Raw genomic sequence first — 20,423 nt, 5'->3', positions numbered from 1 at the left:
AAAGACTAAACTTCAGACAGAAAGGCCCACAAACAAACAGCAACTGAAAACCACCGCAGTGAAGGCCTGGCAGAGCATCAAAAAGGAGGAAACACAGCTTCTGGTGATGTCCATGAGTTTAAGACTTCAGGCAGTCATTGCCAACAAAGGGGTTTCAACCAAGTACTAGAAATGAACATTTTCTTTAAAATTATTGAATCTGTCCAATTACTTTTGGTCCCTTTAAAAACAGGGAGGCACATGTTAAGGAGTTGAAACTCCTAAACCCTTCATCCAATTTTAATGTGGATACCCCCAAATGAAAGCTGAAAGTCTGAACTTCAACTGCATCGGAATTGTTTTGTTTAAAATTCATTGTGGTAATGTCTATAACCAAAATTAGAAAAATGTTGTCTGTGTCCAAATATATATGGACCTAACTGTATATATTTGAGTAACATTTATAAAATTCATATGAAAGTTCAATTATGAAATATTAATACATTTTTTTTAAAGCTGGAGTCTGAGTCGGTACATTTCTTCCGACTCCAACCAAAACTAACTCCGACTCCACGACTCCGACTCCACAGCCCTGATTGGAAGGACCCTCTGAAGTGTGGATCATATCGTCCCATCTCCTTAGTAAATGTGGACTACAAAATTTTTACTAAAATTCTGGCCACTAGGTAAATACGGCTGGAGTCGGTACATTTCTACCGACTCCAACCAAAACTAACTCCGACTCCACGACTCCGAATCCATAGCCCTGATATACAGTACAGACCAAAAGTTTGGACACACCTCATTTAAAGATTTTTCTGTATTTTCATGACTATGAAAATTGTATATTAACACTAAATGCATCAAAACTATGGACTAACACATGTGGAATTATATACTTAACAAAAAAGTGTGAAACAACTGTCTTATATTCTAGGTTCTTCAAAGTAGCCACCTTTTGCTTTGATGACTGCTTTGCACACTCTTGACATTCTCTTGATGAGCTTCAAGAGGTAGTCACCGGGAATGGTCTTCCAACAATCTTGAAGGAGTTCCCAGAGATGCTTAGCACGTGTTGGCCCTTTTGCCTTCACTCTGCCATCCAGCTCACCCCAAACCATCTCGATTGGGTTCAGGTCTGGTGACTGTGGAGGCCAGGTCATCTGGTGTAGCACCCCATCACTCTCCTTCTTGGTCAAATAGCCCTTACACAGCCTGGAGGTGTGTTTGGGATCATTGTCCTGTTGAAAAATAAATGATGGTCCAACTAAATGCAAACCGGATGGAATAGCATGCCGCTGCAAGATGCTGTGGTAGCCATGCTGGTTCAGTATGCCTTTAATTTTGAATAAATCCCCAACAGTGTCACCAGCAAAGCACCATCACACCACCTCCTCCATGCTTCACGGTGGGAACCAGGCATGTAGAGTTCATCCGTTCACCTTTTCTGCTTTGCACAAAGACACGGAGGTTGGAACCAAAGATCTCAAATTTAGACTCATCAGACCAAAGCATAGATTTCCACTGGTCTAAAGTCCATTCCTTGTGTTCTTTAGCCTAAACAAGTCTCTTCTGCTTGTTGCCTGTCCTTAGCCGTGGTTTCCTAGCAGCTATTTTACCATGAAGGCCTGCTGCACAAAGTCTCCTCTTAACAGTTGTTGTAGAGATGTGTCTGCTGCTAGAACTCTGTGTGGCATTGACCTGGTCTCTAATCTGAGTTGCTGTTAACCTGCAATTTCTGAGGCTGGTGACTCGGATATACTTATCCTCAGAAGCAGAGGTGACTCTTGGTCTTCCTTTCCTGGGGCGGTCCTCATGTGAGCCAGTTTCTTTATAGCGCTTGATGTTTTTTGCCACTGCACTTGGGGACACTTTCAAAGTTTTCCCAATTTTTCGGACTGACTGACCTTCATTTCTTAAAGTAATGATGGCCACTCGTTTTTCTATACTTAGCTGATTTTTTTCTTGCCATAATACAAATTCTAACAATCTATTCAGTAGGACTATCAGCTGTGTATCCACCAGACTTCTGCACAACACAACTGATAGTCCCAACCCCATTTATAAGGCAAGAAATCCGACTTATTAAACCTGACAAGGCACACCTGTGAAGTGAAAACCATTCCCGGTGACTACCTCTTGAAGCTCATCAAGAGAATGCCAAGAATGTGCAAAGCAGTCATCAAAGCAAAAGGTGGCTACTTTGAAGAACCTAGAATATAAGACATAATTTCAGTAGTTTTGCACTTTTTTGTTAAGTATATAATTCCACATGTGTTAATTCATAGTTTTGATGCATTCCGTGTGAATGTACAATTTTCATAGTCATGAAAATACAGAAAAATCTTTAAATAAGGTGTGTCCAAACTTTTGGTCTGTACTGTGTTTGTGTGTGTGTGTGTGTGTGTGTATGTGTGTCTATGTATATATATATGTGTGTGTGTATGTATGTATATGTATATGTGTATATATGTGTATATATATATATATATATATATATATATATATATATATATATATATATATATATATATATATATATATATATATATATATATATATATATATATTACTTTTTTACTTGGTACTACTGGGACATGTATAATTTTTATTTTGGTCACTTGTCTCATACACTGCTATACTCGCATACAGCAGTGGATGAGACTTGTCAGTGACTCGCCGACTGTGCCAGTGAGAAACAGATTATTGGTGATCGAGACCCGTGATTATCATCACATGGCGCTGATGGTTACTAAGGGGGTCTTGTGACTAGAGATAAGCGAACGTATTTGGAAAACATACGCCAAGCTCAAATTCGCCACAAACGTAGCCACAAATGATCAGCTTGGTAAATCATCGCGTTTCCACTAATGCTTTTGTTATTACTTTGGCTAGAATAGTGGTGCTGCATGATGAGCAGGGAGGATGGTGAGACATGTTTGAGGGGAGGGGTGTGGAGAGATTAGAGGAGCGTGTGGAGAGGTTACAGCAGCACCGCGCTTTTTTTTTTTTCCCCTTTAAGGGTATGTTTCCACGGTCAATATTGGCAACGCTTTGGAAGCAGCACGTCCGCTCCATTCAAAGCGCTGCCGGCTTTTGTACGCGCTGTGATTTCGCATGTGTTCATTGAACAGACGCGGATTCTTTACTGTAAGGGTACCGTCACACAGTGCCATTTTGATCGCTACGACGGTACGATTCGTGACGTTCTAGCGATATCGTTACGATATCGCAGTGTCTGACACGCAGCAGCGATCAGGGATCCTGCTGAGAATCGTACGTCGTAGCAGATCGTATGGAACTTTCTTTCGTCGCCTGATCACCCGCTGACATCGCTGGATCGTTGTGTGTGACAGCGATCCAGCGATGTGTTCGCTTGTAACCAGGGTAAACATCGGGTAACTAAGCGCAGGGCCGCGCTTAGTAACCCGATGTTTACCGTGGTTACCAGCGTAAACGTAAAAAAAACAAACCGTACATACTCACATTCCGGTGTCTGTCCTCCGGCGTCTCAGCTTCTCTGCACTGTGAGCGCCGGCCAGCCAGAAAGCGAGCACAGCGGTGACGTCTGACGTCACTGCTCTGCTTTCCGGCCGCTGTGCTTACACAGTGCACAGAAGCTGAGACGCCGGAGGGGACACACCGGAATGTAAGTATGTACAGTTTTTTTTTTTTACTTTTACGCTGGTAACCAGGGTAAACATCGGGTTACTAAGCGCGGCCCTGCGCTTAGTAACCCGATGTTTACCCTGGTTACCCGGGGACTTCGGCATCGCTCCAGCGCCGTGATTGCAACGTGTGACCGCAGTCTACGACGCTGGAGCGATAATCATACGATCGCTGCGACGTCACGAATCGTGCCGTCGTAGCGATCAAAATGGTACTGTGTGACGGTACCCTAAGAGCAGTGAGACTATGGAACTCTCTGCCGTATGATGTTGTAATGAGTGACTCATTGCTTCAATTTAAGAGAGGACTGGATACCTTTCTGGAAAAGTATAATATTACAGGGTATATATATTAGATTCCTTGATAAGGCGTTGATCCAGGGAACTAGTCTGATTGCCGTATGTGGGGTCGGGAAGGAATTTTTTTCCCCATGATGGAGCTTACTCTTACCACATGGGTTTTTTTTGCCTTCCCCTGGATCAACATGTTAGGGCATGTTAGGTTAGGCTATGGGTTGAACTAGATGGACTTAAAGTCTTCCTTCAACCTTAATAACTATGTAACTATGTAACCATGCGGATTCATCGCATCCTTTACATGGGACTGTGATATTAACCCCTTCATGACCTTGTGATTTTTCGTTTTTCCGTGTTCGTTTTTCACTCCCCTCCTTCCCAGAGCCATAGCTTTTTTATTTTTCCGTCAATTTGGCCATATGAGGGCTTATTTTTTGCGGGACAAATTGTACTTTTGAACGGCATCATTGGTTTTAGCATGTCGTGTACTAGAAAACGGGAAAACAATTCCAAGTGCAGTGAAATTGCAAAAAAAAGTGCAGTCCCACACTTGTTTTTTGTTTGGCTTTTTTGCTAGGTTCACTAAATGCTAAAAATGACCTGTCATTATGATTCTCCAGGTCACTACGAGTTCATAGACACCTAACATGACTAGGTTATTTTTTACCAAAAAAAAAAAAAAAAAAAAATTGCACCATTTTCCGATACTCGTAGCGTCTCCATTTTTCATGATCTGGGGTCGTTTAAGGGCTTATTTTTTGCATGCCGAGCTGGCGTTTTTAATGATAGCATTTTGGTGCAGATACGTTCTTTTGATCGCCCGTTATTGCATTTTAATGCAATGTCGCGGCGACCAAAAAAACGTAATTCTGGCATTTCGAATTTTTTTCTCGCTACGCTGTTTAGCGATCAGGTTAATGCTTTTTTTTTATTGATAGATCTGGCGATTCTGAACGCGGCGATACCAAATATGTGTAGGTTTGATTTTTTTTTTTTTATTGATTTATTTTGATTGGGGCGAAACTTTAAACTTTTATAAAAAAAAAATTTTCACTTTTTTTTCACTTTTTTTTTTTTTTTTTTTGCCATGCTTCAATAGCCTCCATGGGAGGCTAGAAGCAGGCACAGCACGATCGGCTCTGCTACATAGCAGCGATCTGCTGTTCGCTGCTATGTAGCAGAAAATCAGGTGTGCTGTGAGCGCCGACCACAGAGTGGCGCTCACAGCTGCCGGGGATCTGCAACCATAGAGGTCTCAAGGACCTCTATGGTTACAATACTGAAGCATCACCGACCTCCGATCATGTGACGGGGGTCGGCGATGCCATCATTTCCGGCCGCCCGGCCGGATGCGGTAGTTAAATGCCGCTGTCTGCTTTTGACGGCGGCATTTAACTAGTTAATAGGCGCGGGCAGATCGCGATTCTGCCCTCGCCTATTGCGGGCACATGTCAGCTGTTCAAAACAGTTGACATGTCCCGGCTTGATGCGGGCTCACCGCCGGAGCCCGCATCAAAGAGGGGCTTCTAACCTCGGACGTACTATCCCGTCCGAGGTCAGAAAGGGGTTAATCTTGTGGAGACTGAGTCTGCGCAAGATAAATAAACATGCTGCGGTCTAGAAAGATGTGCCACATGTGCGTATACTTAGGGAAGCGGCTGGTGTCCCTGCACGCATAGTGGAGATGGGATTTCATAAAATCCCCTTAACTATGCTGTAACATCTGGCCGCTGCATTTACTGAGCGTGGAAACATACCCTAACAATGTTGATTCCTGCAACCAATCACGAATCAGAAACCATGCACAAGGTCATCCATCTGTGATTGGCTGCCAAAGTCACATGTCTCTGGCCACATAAAAAGTGGACATCATGTTTTGTGTGCGCCATTGTCTGTGTCACCGTGCAGAGAGGTCGCTCCTGCGCTAGTGCTGCTGCTGAAAGTGAACTTGTCAAGTGAAATAGGATCCTGTCCTGTCTGAAGTCTATCTGCCAGCATCGAAGTAGATTGTGCAAAACCTGCGTGGCAGTCTCCAGAAGCCCCATTTGATACTCCAAATTGCTTGTGCTAAAACTTTCAGTGGCAAATCAGGTCAGATTTCACTTTAAGGGAACCTGTCAGCAGATTTTGCCACTATAGGATGCAGCCACAGCCTTTCAGGGCATATCTACAGCATTCTATAATGCTGTAGATAAGCCCCCGGTCCGACCTGCAAGTGAAGAAAAATAAGTTGTATTATACTCACCCGGTGGGGGCAGTCCGGTCCGATGGGTGTCGCAGGTCCGGGCCCTCCTGCTTCTTCATCGCTCCCCGCATCGGTGCTTCCGCACAGGTGTACTTCTCTACCTTGCTGAGGGCAGAGCATAGTACTGCAGTGCGCGGGTGCTGGGAAAGGTCAGAGAGGCAGCAAAAAGAACCTACCGTATATACTCGAGTATAAGCTGACCCGAGTATAAGCCGACCCCCCTAATTTTGCCACAAAAAACTGGGAAAACTTATTGACTCGAGTATAAGCCTAGGGTGGAAAATGCAGCAGGTACCGGTGAATTTCAAAATTAAAAATAGATACTCCATACCGTTCATTATGGCCCCATAGATGCTCCACATAAAGCTGTGCCATATATACAATGCTCTGCACCGTTGCCCCATAGCTGTGCCATATATATAATGCTCTGCACCGTTGCCCCATAGCTGTGCCATATATATGGTGCTCTGCACCGTTGCCCCATAGCTGTGCCATATATATAATGCTCTGCACCGTTGCCCCATAGCTGTGCCATATATATAATGCTCTGCACCGTTGCCCCATAGCTGTGCCATATATATAATGCTCTGCACCGTTGCCCCATAGCTGTGCCATATATAATGCTCTGCACCGTTGCCCCATAGCTGTGCCATATATATGCTCTGCACCGTTGCCCCATAGCTGTGCCATATATATAATGCTCTGCACCGTTGCCCCATAGCTGTGCCATATATATAATGCTCTGCACCGTTGCCCCATAGCTGTGCCATATATATAATGCTCTGCACCGTTGCCCCATAGCTGTGCCATATATATAATGCTCTGCACCGTTGCCCCATAGCTGTGCCATATATATAATGCTCTGCACCGTTGCCCCATAGCTGTGCCATATATATAATGCTCTGCACCGTTGCCCCATAGCTGTGCCATATATATAATGCTCTGCACCGTTGCCCCATAGCTGTGTCATATATATAATGCTCTGCACCGTTGCCCCATAGCTGTGCCATATATATAATGCTCTGCACCGTTGCCCCATAGCTGTGCCATATATATAATGCTCTGCACCGTTGCCCCATAGCTGTGCCATATATATAATGCTCTGCACCGTTGCCCCATAGCTGTGCCATATATATAATGCTCTGCACCGTTGCCCCATAGCTGTGCCATATATATAATGCTCTGCACCGTTGCCCCATAGCTGTGCCATATATATAATGCTCTGCACCGTTGCCCCATAGCTGTGCCATATATATAATGCTCTGTACCGTTGCCCCATAGCTGTGCCATATATATAATGCTCTGCACCGTTGCCCCATAGCTGTGCCATATATATAATGCTCTGCACCGTTGCCCCATAGCTGTGCCATATATATAATGCTCTGCACCGTTGCCCCATAGCTGTGCCATATATATAATGCTCTGCACCGTTGCCCCATAGCTGTGCCATATATATAATGCTCTGCACCGTTGCCCCATAGCTGTGCCATATATATAATGCTCTGCACCGTTGCCCCATAGCTGTGCCATATATATAATGCTCTGCACCGTTGCCCCATAGCTGTGCCATATATATAATGCTCTGCACCGTTGCCCCATAGCTGTGCCATATATATAATGCTCTGCACCGTTGCCCCATAGCTGTGCCATATATATAATGCTCTGCACCGTTGCCCCATAGCTGTGCCATATATATAATGCTCTGCACCGTTGCCCCATAGCTGTGCCATATATATAATGCTCTGCACCGTTGCCCCATAGCTGTGCCATATATATAATGCTCTGCACCGTTGCCCCATAGCTGTGCCATATATATAATGCTCTGCACCGTTGCCCCATAGCTGTGCCATATATATAATGCTCTGCACCGTTGCCCCATAGCTGTGCCATATATATAATGCTCTGCACCGTTGCCCCATAGCTGTGCCATATATATAGTGCTCTGCACCGTTGCCCCATAGCTGTGCCATATATATAGTGCTCTGCACCGTTGCCCCATAGCTGTGCCATATACAGTGGGGCAAAAAAGTATTTAGTCAGTCAGCAATAGTGCAAGTTCCACCACTTAAAAAGATGAGAGGCGTCTGTAATTTACATCATAGGTAGACCTCAACTATGGGAGACAAACTGAGAAAAAAAAATCCAGAAAATCACATTGTCTGTTTTTTTATCATTTTATTTGCATATTATGGTGGAAAATAAGTATTTGGTCAGAAACAAAATGTCATCTCAATACTTTGTAATATATCCTTTGTTGGCAATGACAGAGGTCAAACGTTTTCTGTAAGTCTTCACAAGGTTGCCACACACTGTTTTTGGTATGTTGGCCCATTCCTCCATGCAGATCTCCTCTAGATCAGTGATGTTTTTGGCTTTTCGCTTGGCAACACGGACTTTCAACTCCCTCCAAAGGTTTTCTATAGGGTTGAGATCTGGAGACTGGCTAGGCCACTCCAGGACCTTGAAATGCTTCTTACGAAGCCACTCCTTCGTTGCCCTGGCGGTGTGCTTTGGATCATTGTCATGTTGAAAGACCCAGCCACGTTTCATCTTCAATGCCCTTGCTGATGGAAGGAGGTTTGCACTCAAAATCTCACGATACATGGCCCCATTCATTCTTTCATGTACCCGGATCAGTCGTCCTGGCCCCTTTGCAGAGAAACAGCCCCAAAGCATGATGTTTCCACCACCATGCTTTACAGTAGGTATGGTGTTTGATGGATGCAACTCAGTATTCTTTTTCCTCCAAACACGACAAGTTGTGTTTCTACCAAACAGTTCCAGTTTGGTTTCATCAGACCATAGGACATTCTCCCAAAACTCCTCTGGATCATCCAAATGCTCTCTAGCAAACTTCAGACGGGCCCGGACATGTACTGGCTTAAGCAGTGGGACACGTCTGGCACTGCAGGATCTGAGTCCATGGTGGCATAGTGTGTTACTTATGGTAGGCCTTGTTACATTGGTCCCAGCTCTCTGCAGTTCATTCACTAGGTCCCCCCGCGTGGTTCTGGGATTTTTGCTCACCGTTCTTGTGATCATTCTGACCCCACGGGCTGGGATTTTGCGTGGAGCCCCAGATCGAGGGAGATTATCAGTGGTCTTGAATGTCTTCCATTTTCTAATTATTGCTCCCACTGTTGATTTCTTCACTCCAAGCTGGTTGGCTATTGCAGATTCAGTCTTCCCAGCCTGGTGCAGGGCTACAATTTTGTTTCTGGTGTCCTTTGACAGCTCTTTGGTCTTCACCATAGTGGAGTTTGGAGTCAGACTGTTTGAGGGTGTGCACAGGTGTCTTTTTATACTGATAACAAGTTTAAACAGGTGCCATTACTACAGGTAATGAGTGGAGGAAAGAGGAGACTCTTAAAGAAGAAGTTACAGGTCTGTGAGAGCCAGAAATCTTGATTGTTTGTTTCTGACCAAATACTTATTTTCCACCAGAATATGCAAATAAAATGATAAAAAAAACAGACAATGTGATTTTCTGGATTTTTTTTTCTCAGTTTGTCTACCATAGTTGAGGTCTACCTATGATGTAAATTACAGACGCCTCTCATCTTTTTAAGTGGTGGAACTTGCACTATTGCTGACTGACTAAATACTTTTTTGCCCCACTGTATATAGTGCTCTGCACCGTTGCCCCATAGCTGTGCCATATATATAGTGCTCTGCACCGTTGTCCCATAGATACTCCAAATAAATCTGTGCCATTGCTGCTGCTGCTGCAATAAAAAAAAAAAAAAAAACACACTCACCTCTCTTGCTTGCAGCTCCTCAGCGTCCCGTCCCGGCGTCTCTCCGCTCTGACTGGTCAGGCAGAGGGCGGCGCGCACACTATATGCGTCATCGCGCCCTCTGACCTGCACAGTCAGTGCGGAGAGACGCCGGGAAGATGGTGCGGTGCCCGGCGTGTAGAACGCGGACAGGTGAATATGTAATACTTACCTGCTCCCGGAGTCCCGCTCCTTCCCCCGGACAGCTGGTCTTCGGTGCCGCAGCCTCTTCCTCTATCAGCGGTCACTGGCACCGCTTCATTAGAGAAATGAATAGGCGGCTCCGCCCCTATGGGAGGTGGAGTCCATATTCATTTCTCTAATGAGCGGTCCCACGTGACCGCTCAGGGGAAGAGCTGCGGCACCCAGAGACCGTGGGACGGGCAGGGGGAGCGACAGGAACGCCGGAACTAGGTGAGTATATGACAGTCCTCACCCGCCGACCCCACCACCGATCATGACTCGAGTATAAGCCGAGAGGGGCACTTTCAGCCCAAAAATTTGGGCTGAAAATCTCGGCTTATACTCGAGTGTATACGGTATCTTATTGGGAAGGCATTAGCAGTGCATTAATTCACTATGCACTTTTTCTCTGCAGCCAGTGTTGGCAGAAGTATCATTTGATGTGACCATATACCCTATTTTATGTTATTTTTGTTCCTACCCGTATTGTTTCTAATTTCTAGGGGGTGACTGATGTGATTATAAATCCGGGCTGCACATCCCCTCGAACCTAGGGTATTTACTACGGGATATTTATCTCTTTATCACACCTTTTGATCTGTGATTCTGCGTACTTCCTTAATTTGTTGTTTTGTGTGTTTTCTTGTATTAAGGCCCCGTCACACACAGCGACGCTGCAGCGATACAGACAACGATGCTGATCGCTGCAGCGTCGCTGTTTTGTCGCTGTGGAGCTCTCTCCAGCGACCAACGATCAGGGGAACGACTTCGGCATCGTTGAAACTGTCTTCAACGATGCCGAAGTCTCCCTGCAGCACCCTGGTAACCAGGGTAAACATCGGGTTACTAAGCGCAGGGCCGCGCTTAGTAACCCGATGTTTACCCTGGTTACCAAAAAAAAAAAAACAGTACATACTCACCATCTGATGTCCGTCAGGTCCCTTGCCGTCTGCTTCCTGCTCTGACTGAGATCCGGCCGTACAGTGAGAGCAGAGCGCAGCGGTGACGTCACTGCTGTGCTGTGCTCTCACTGTACGGCGGCTCAGTCAGAGCAGGAAGCAGCCGGCAAGGGACCTGATGGACATCAGATGGTGAGTATGTACTGTTTGTTTTTTTTACATTTACGCTGGTAACCAGGGTAAACATCGGGTTACTAAGCGCGGCCCTGCGCTTAGTAACCCGATGTTTACCCTGGTTACCAGTGAAGACATCGCTGGATCGGTGTCACACACACCGATTCAGCGATGTCAGCGGGACCTCAACGATCAAAAAACGGCCCAGGCCATTCCGACACGACCAGCGATCTCGCAGCAGGGGCCTGATCGCTGGTACGTGTCACACATAGCGAGATCGCTACTGAGGTCGCTGTTGCGTCACAAAACTTGTGACTCAGCAGCGATCTCGCTAGCGATCTCGCTATGTGTGACGGGGCCTTTATTCTAGTTTGCAGTATAGAGAAATGCTCTGAACACAAAGCTGAACCAATGAGAAAGTGACAGGGAATAATTTTAACAGAATCGATTTTTATTCAGTAGCAATAGTGACAAACATTTAAAAAAATAGGCTAAAAATGTAAATATATATAATACAAATGTGCACAAATCAAGCTGCATATAAGGCAAGCCAAATTCCAGTTATATCTCTAGGAGAGGGGCAATCTATCGCATATGTTATCCAGGAGTAAAAATTAATAAAAAATATAAAATATATATGTGTTCAATCAATAAATACAATTGCAACAATATCTCAAAGAATCATGGTGAAAAAGATGCCAAAAAAAGTGCTATGTGCAATAAACTGATTGCCACCAAAGAAGCATATAGTGCAAAATACATGCGAGAAAAAAATACAGTAAGGTGCTGTGTGCAATCGCAATAGATATGCCAAATACTTACAATTGATCAGGGGAATATTCCCAGGCTGCCAGCGGCTAGATAATGTGCACCCCGACGCGCGTTTCGGATGCACTGTCCTTCGTCCCTGACGAAGCTGCAGAGGGAACCCGGCTTCCTGGATTGCGGCGGCCGATCAGCACCGCAGCTGCATGTGTCATGGCTGTGTGGCAGTCAGAGCACATACATGGAGAGCCCATGTGCAGATTGAAATGCTGGCTCGGTTATAGCTTTGGAACTCTTCAACCGATTCCACTGATTCTGAGAGGTTTTTCGTGACAGATTGTCCTTCATGTTGGTGGTAAAATTTCTTCGATATGAAGAAAAAAACGGAAATTTGGCAAACATTTTGAAAACTTTGCAATTTTGAAACTTTTAATTTTTGTTCCCTTAATGGGAATCTGTGACCCCAAAAATCATATGAGCTAAGGCCACCGGCATCAGGGGCTTATGTGCAGCATTCTATAATGCTGTAGATAAGCCCGCAATGTAACCTGAAAGGTAAGAAAAACAGGTTATATTATGCTCACCCAGGGGCGGTCCGGGTCCGGCGCTTCCTAGCTTCATACGATGACGTTCTCTTCTTGTCTTCCAGCCGCGGCTCCGGCGCAGGCGTACTTTGTCTGCCCTGTTGAGGGCAGAGCAAAGTTCTGCAGTGTGCAGGCGCCTGGCCTCTCCGACCTTTCCCGGCGCCTGCAGTTATCAAAAAGTGCAGTTACACTTTATTGATTAACATATTATACTCTGCAAGCTTTAATAAAACATCTTCAATTTTCCTCCCTTTTTAGGATAAATAACAGGGGGGCTATGGCAGGTATGAGATCCAGGATCCAGTCTACTACGATTAGTCGTTTACCCACCACCAATTACCAGAGAGCGTTTGATGCCCGTCAGAAGATAGGTGTACCAGATGCACGTCTGAAGCTAGGCATAAAAGATGCCCGTGAGAAATTGGTTGCCAAAGACGCACGTTTCCGTATAAAGGGTAAAGTGCAAGATGCTCGTGAGATGCTGAATTCTAGAAAGCAGCAGATCAGTGTTGGAGGAAAACCGACCAAACTGATGGATGCTCGTGAAAAACTAAGTTTAAAGAGGAGTGCACCTGCTGTAACTATCAACTCACCTGTGGCACAAGGTTCTTCATCTAAACCCGTAAATATTACCAAGACCATCCAAGTAAGTGGTGGCGATGCAACAAAGGGAACTACGTTGGTTCATTACATGGTCTTCAGTTTACATAAACTTAGGTTCCTATCAAATATTAAAAAAACAAACAAAATAGTTTGTAGTGTGCTCTTAGTTTTATCAATGGCATAATAATCACTGCATTGGATTCAATTAGTGATGAGCGAGTGTACTCGCTGCTCAGGTTTTCTCGAGCACGCTCGGGTGACCTCCGAGTATTTTTTAGTGCTCGGAGATTGTTTTCATCAGGCAGCTGAATGATTTACAGCTACCAGCCAGGCTGAGTACATGTGGGGGTTGCCTGGTTGCTAGCGAATCCCCACATGTAATCAAGCAGGCTTGTAGCTGTAAATCATTCAGCTGCCGGGATGAAAACTAAATCTCCGAGCTCTAAAAAATACTCGGAGGTCACCCGAGCGTGCTCGGGAAATCCGGAGCAACGAGTACACTCGCTCATCACTAGATTCAATGTGTTTTTCTGATAATATTGATGGCTTGTATTGTAGTATATTAATATGCTGTCAATGGTTTGAATGAAGTAGAAATTACTTTTGGTTGTCTATAATAACCAATTATAAAATAAACCAATAATAACCAAAAGCATATGAATTTGCTCATGTTCAATGCATTTCTTTTTTTCCAGATTTCACAGCCGAAAACTATTTCTTCAGGTGTAACGAACACTGTTAAAGGAATGCGAATAAACGTAGTTAACCACGAACCTAGGAAACCAGTAAGTGTCTTCTTGACTGTCATTAGAAGTTCTGCCACTAACCAACTGGTTGGTGGGAACCAATCTGAACACCGTACACATCTTATAAAAATGGTCAACAGTGTACATCAAGTCATATACAAAATAACAATCCATATTAACTATTATGCAGACCAAACGACAAACATCCATGTAAGTCAAAACTATCTAAATATGGATAGGACACCACAGTACAAGTAGAGATTGTCCCAGCAGACCATCCTATACCTGCAGCAGTTTTAGGATAGAAGTGTGACATCCTTATGGATCATTTTATTTAAAGGGCCATAAAAACATGGAACTTTTATAGCAGGCTCTGCCAGTGTGTTAGCAGGAGCCAGAGCTGAGGGGAAAGTTATGTTTTGGAGGTGTTATTTTTACACCAAGGCCTGGTTGGTACATAATGTGGACAGATGGATAATTGTTATCCAAACTGGACATTCCCTATAGTGGGTGGTGTGGATGCAAGAGAATGAACTATTGAATATTCATTGTACTTGCTTCCTTATTAACTCCTTAACCAGTCTTAAGGTACCGTCACACTCAGCGACGCTGCAGCGATATAGACAACGAGCCGATCGCTGCAGCGTTGATGTTTAGGTCGCTGTAGAGACGTCAAACACAGCAGCTCCACAACGATGCAGGAGCGATCCTGTGACATAGCGGTAACTCGCTTATTGTTCTCACAGGTCGTTAGCTCCATGTTTAACATTGCTGACATCGTTGCTTTTGCTGTCAAACACGACGATAAACGCCGATCTGACAACCAAATAAAGTTCTGGACTTCTAGCTCCGACCAGCGATATCACAGCGGGATCCAGATCGCTGCTGCGTGTCAAACACAACGAGATCGCTATCCAGGACGCTGCAACGTCACGGATCGTTGTCGTTCTCGTTGTAAAGTTGTTTAGTGTGAAGGTACCTTTAGGCTATGCTCACACGTTGCGTTTTTGATGTGTTTTTCCAGGAGGCAAAACCTGCTCTTTAAAAAAAAAAAAAAAAAAAAAAGCAGGTTTTGCTTAGTTTTTGCTATGTTTCTGTCATTGTACAGTTGTCTCTTGTGCATGCTGATAGTTTATTGCATAAAAAAAAAAAAATTGATTCTACTTCATCAGGTTTTGGCACCAAAAATGCAGCAAAAAATGATACCTGTCTTTTCAGCGTGTTTAGCACCACCCATTGCTTTCAATGGGTTAAAAAAACACCGAAAGAAGTGACATGATGCATTTTGCAAAAACTAAGGTATTGCACAAAATACTGAGTGAATGGAAAAAAGTGAAAAAACAGCTCACTCCCCAATGTAGCTCAGATGCATAGAAGCCCGCGATCCACGCCACCGCACGTCGTTGGACATGGGGAAGGAAGAAGTTGATCCAGCTTCTGATCCGCAGTTCAAAGAGACAAAAAAAATCATGACTCTTTATTTTCAGAAGAGTTGAAAATCATTGGCGAAATTCAAAAATAAAAAATATAAAATGTGCATACAATATGTATAGGAAGGAGTAGTGGGGGAGGAAAAAAATTGAGGCTACTAAACGTGTTTCGAACGCAAGTGCATTCTTAGACTTGGTTTAAACACAGTACCGCAAAAAGGAAGGAATCTGATGAAATGCATACAATTAGTTTGAAACAAATGCAGGGGAGTAGAGGGATAAACTGAGGGATGTTTGGGAAACAATCACTATAATAAAGAAAACATGACAGGTTAGAACAGTGATGGGCAACCTTTTGAGCTTGGTGTGTCAAAATTCGCCAAAAACCGAGCATAACTTGGGTGGTGTGTCACCTTGATAAAAAACCATAATTTTGCGACATGTATAGTTTAAATAACAAATCTGTATAATTATAATTATTTAACTTACCTGCTTAGTGACTTCTTTGTTCATCTGTCAGTTGTTTTCTTTTGTTTTCTCGCCAAAAAACCGAGCATAACTTGGGTGGTGTGTCACCTTGATAAAAAAACATAATTTTGCGACATGTATAGTTTAAATAACAAATATGTATAATTATAATTATTTAACTTACCTGCTTAGTGACTTCTTTGTTCATCTGTCAGTTGTTTTCTTTTGTTGGTCTTGTTCTTGCTATTATTTAACTTGTGTGGGGTGCCATGAACTAAGATAAGTGAGGGGGAGGGGGAATTCTTGCGATGGCGAACCTGTGGCATTCCAGCTGTTGCAAAACTACAATTCCCATCATGTCTTCACAGCCAAAGCTTTTGCTTGGAATGGCCAGGCATGATGGGAATTGTAGTTTTGCAACAGCTGGACTGCCACAGGTTCGCCATCACTAAATTTAGTGACTTTTTTGTTGCTGAATTTCACTTGCTAAATGTTCAATTGAAGGTTGGTATTTTGTACACTTCAAGCCCAAGCAAGCGCTACTAAGTTCATCTGTCAATCTGTTTCTTTTGTTGGTTTTGATATTATTTAATGCTGAGAATAAGGTCTCACAAAAGTAGGTAGAGGGAAAAATAGTGAGTAAAGCCATTGCTATATTTTTCAGGGTGCTAAGTGTCTGGTAACCTATTCCAGGCACTCCAAATTTCCTGTTCATAGTGGCACTCCTCTTGATTCTCCAAGCGGCACCTTTCTAGATTCTCAAGCTTTGACCTCAAGTCAACAAACACCTGAGCCCAGATGCTGTCCTGAAATTCTGCAAGTTGCATCTCCAAATCATCAATTTGTATCCACTGGAAACCATTTAATTCCAAACTACTGTAGACTACTACATCAGGATACTTAATTATTTTCATGGTCTGTTCTAGGCTTCTAAATTGATGAAATCTATCACTGAACTGGTCAAGTAACGAGTCTAAAACATGCTGGTACTGTATATGCAAGGGTTCCATTTCATTTTGTACAGCTGCACTGGCCTTCTCAAAATACTTTGTTACTCGAGGAAAATACTTATAAGTTTTAGTTTCTACATCTCGCTTGAAAATTTTAAGTTTACTTTCAAAAGCTTTTATGTATCCAAACATAACGTCAATACTTTTGCCAAAACCTTGTAGCTTTAAGTTCAGTTCATTAATATGAACAGAGAGATCTGTAAAAAACATCAGGTTGTTGACCCACGTAGAATCATAGAGCTGAGGAAAGTTTCCCAGATCCTTATCCTCAAGAAATAGCTTAATTTCTTCAAAGCACTCCACAAAGCGCTCAAGAACTTTGCCTCGGCTCAGCCATCTTACATTATTGTACATCAGCAGTCCACTGTAGGTGGAATCAACCTCCAGTAAAAGTGCAGAAAATTCTCGCTTGCGAAGGGGGCGAGCAGCTATTAAATTAACTATTTTTGTAACAACTGACATTAAGTCGTTTAAGTCAGTGAATCCTGCTTTGGCACATAAAGCCTCCTGATGGATAATGCAATGAAAAGGCACAATCGGATGTCCAATACCTTCCGTAAACAATTTAACAAATCCGACTTTTTTCCCCACCATGTTTGGTGCCCCATCTGTCGTCACTGACACAACTTTAGAAATATCAATGCTTAGGTCACAGAATGTTTGCATAACAACCTTACATATTTCACTTCCTGATGTACTTGTTGGCACTGATACTAACTGTATCAACTCTTCTCTCATTGTGAGACCATCAGAATATCGACCAATAATGGCCAACTGAGCATGTGATGTGACATCAGTAGTTTCATCAAGAGAGATCGAAAAATATTTACAATTACTTATGTCTCTCTTTAATTGATGTTGTACGTTTGTGTTCAGTCTCATTATTCGGTCTTTTATGATATTTCTACTCAGTGGTAACTCAGATATTCTCTTAATAATTGCATCTTTATTCTGCATATCATGAAACAGAACTGGTGCACATCTTAAGAGAGTATCTTTAATAAATTCTCCCTCACTGAGTGCTTTTCCATGCTGAGCTATGGAGTGAGCAATGCTCAGACTTGCAGATGTTAAATTTGTAGAGCTTTTTACAAATTTAAGGATGGAATTAGATTGGCTCTTATGAAGGTGTAGCTGCCTGGAAATGTATTCCTTCCTTTCATCCTCACTTTTTTTCAAGAGCTGGGAATGATTAGTTTCAAAATGTCTATTTACATTCCACGTTCTGCTTACTACCGTTTCACTACATAGAACGCAAAATGATCTGCCATTTTTTTCTATAATGCCATACATCTCAGTCCATGACTCTTGAAAGGGTCGGCTACTGCTACTACTACCACTCCCTTTACTCAACTTTTGTTTCTTATTTTGTGGCTTCTCCATGAGAGAATATTTATAGTTAGCCCTGCAATTAGCAGAAATAGGGGTTAATAAGGATGCACCACAAACAGTAATGGTGGTGAAATGGAGTCTGTACTGCAAGATGGCGTTCCTAATGGCGGGAAACGGCACCCAGAGCACAGGCCTCTTCCAGCCTCCCCCTCACTTATCTTGGTTAATTGGCCAATGACACCCCACAGTTCACTAGATGACTAGATGATGGTTGCTGCCTGCAGACAGCACTCACAGGGCCTCCGGACAGCTATCTCCTCAGGCCTCAGAAGTCTCAGAAGGGCCTTCTGGTCGGCGCAGCAGGGAGCAGCGCAATGTCGCCCAAACACAGATCCGACGCAGAGGCCTGTGACTTCCGGGAGCTGCGCCTGGCCTACCGGAAGTCCCAGGCCTAGACGCTCTGCACCGGAGCTCTGTTGTTTGGACCCACAGACCTCCTGCATGGCATCCGATCCGATAAAAAATCGGATCGGATGCCATTGTTTAGCATTCCGATACCGCAAGTATCGGGTATCGGCCGATATTTGCTGTATCGGAATTCCGATACCGAGATCCGATACTTTTGTGGTATCGGGTATCGGTATCGAAACAACATTAATGTGTGTAAAATAAAGAATTAAAATAAAAAATATTGCTATACTCACCTCTCCGACGCAGCCTGGACGTCCGCGAGGGAACCGGCAGCGTTGTTTGCTTAAAAATCGCGGTTTTCCTTCCTTACTTGAAGTCCCGGCTTGTGATTGGTTGCGTGCCGCCCATGTGACCGAGACGCGACCAATCACAGCAAGCCGTGACGTAATTTTAGGTCCTTCAGGATTTTAAAATTACGTTCCGGCGTTGTGATTGGTTGCATGCGGTCACATGGGCGACGCAACCAATCACAACGCCGGAACGTAATTTTAAAATCCTGAAGGACCTAAAATTACGTCACGGCTTGCTGTGATTGGTCGCGTCTCGGTCACATGGGCGGCACGCAACCAATCACAAGCCGGGACTTCAAGTAAGGAAGGAAAACCGCGATTTTTAAGCAAACAACGCTGCCGGTTCCCTCGCGGACGTCCAGGCTGCGTCGGACAGGTGAGTATAGCAATATTTTTTATTTTAATTCTTTATTTTACATATTAATATGGTTCCCAGGGCCTGAAGGAGAGTTTCCTCTCCTTCAGACCCTGGGAAAGAAGCAATTTCTATGGGGCCGCGGCCGGCGGCCGGCGTGTCACTGAAAATGACTACGCGTGTCAGCACTGACACGCGTGTCATAGGTTCGCCATCACTGGGTTAGAAAATAAAAATAAGGTAAATAAGTAATAACAGTAATATTAGACTTTTACATCTTTGCATTAATAGTATAACATTATCTCTCTCCTGAGGTTCAGACCAGGAAGTACTCTGGTATTTAGAGAGAAAATATAATAAGCTTCTCTATTATGGAGAATGTTTTCACGGTCTTAATTTCATATATGTTTTGGGATAGATTCTATGGCATAGGCTAGAAAGTTGGTTATTTTGTCTGTTGTGACAAGAGAGAACTTGTTTAGAAGCATTGCGGTTAGATGGATTGGGAATATCATACAGGTGTTCCCTAATTCTGGATTTTAATTTCCTATTAGTGGAGCCTACATATTTTAAATTGCAGGCTCCACATTCGATGATGTAGATAACATGATCAGTGTTGCAGTTCATGATGTTTTTATTATGTTTTTCTGTTATTATTCGTAAAAGATTGTTTTCTCCAGGATGTCCCTCATGGCCACTCTACAGGAGGTAGTCCTACTCATCCTCTAGGGACAGGAAACAAGAGGTTAAAAGCCCCCCTTCCATCTCACCCTCAGTGTTTTTCCTGTCCCTAGCAGGACAGAGTGCAGCAAGAGGAGCGCAGGAGTGCAAAGTACTTACTGGAGCTCAATGGGATCAGAGGGGACTGGATCTCTTCCCTTCCCGCTGTCAAGAGGCTCCGAGGCTGATACATCACTGGGCGGGGGTCCCTCAGCCTTTCGGTGGAGCAGGATGGAGCTCCTGTCGTTGCCGCTTCCCTCCCTGGAGGGCTCTTGGCTCCACGATGCTGCCAGCCGCTTGACTTCCGGTCACGCAGACTGGTGTGCGTTCCAGCATGGAACGCATTTTTGGTCGGGGGACTCCTGATGAAAACACATGCGCTACCGATCAAGGTGGCACAGTGTGCTTTCCAACTAGGAACGCAAGAA

General features: G+C 43.9%; 1 protein-coding gene across 5 annotated transcripts in view; it reads left to right on the top strand.

Annotated features, from left to right (window-relative positions):
- POLDIP3 (DNA polymerase delta interacting protein 3) overlaps positions 1 to 20,423 on the top strand; it is a 135,905-nt gene that overhangs the window by 54,998 nt on the left and 60,484 nt on the right. For all 5 annotated transcript variants that reach the window (XR_013218532.1, XR_013218533.1, XR_013218531.1 and 2 more), the window contains exons 2-3: positions 12,829 to 13,216; positions 13,869 to 13,958. Coding sequence is in view for 2 of the 5 variants with exons in the window: in XM_077277343.1 (XP_077133458.1) it covers positions 12,829 to 13,216; positions 13,869 to 13,958 (478 nt within the window). In the remaining 3 variants the exon portion in view is untranslated. The remainder of the gene's footprint in view (positions 1 to 12,828; positions 13,217 to 13,868; positions 13,959 to 20,423) is intronic.

This window comes from Ranitomeya variabilis, chromosome 8 (assembly GCF_051348905.1).
Source record: "Ranitomeya variabilis isolate aRanVar5 chromosome 8, aRanVar5.hap1, whole genome shotgun sequence".
NCBI classification, from domain to species: Eukaryota; Metazoa; Chordata; class Amphibia; order Anura; family Dendrobatidae; genus Ranitomeya; species Ranitomeya variabilis.
The sequence above is the reverse complement of the archived record's forward strand: the minus strand, read 5'-3'. Positions and strand labels throughout refer to the sequence as shown.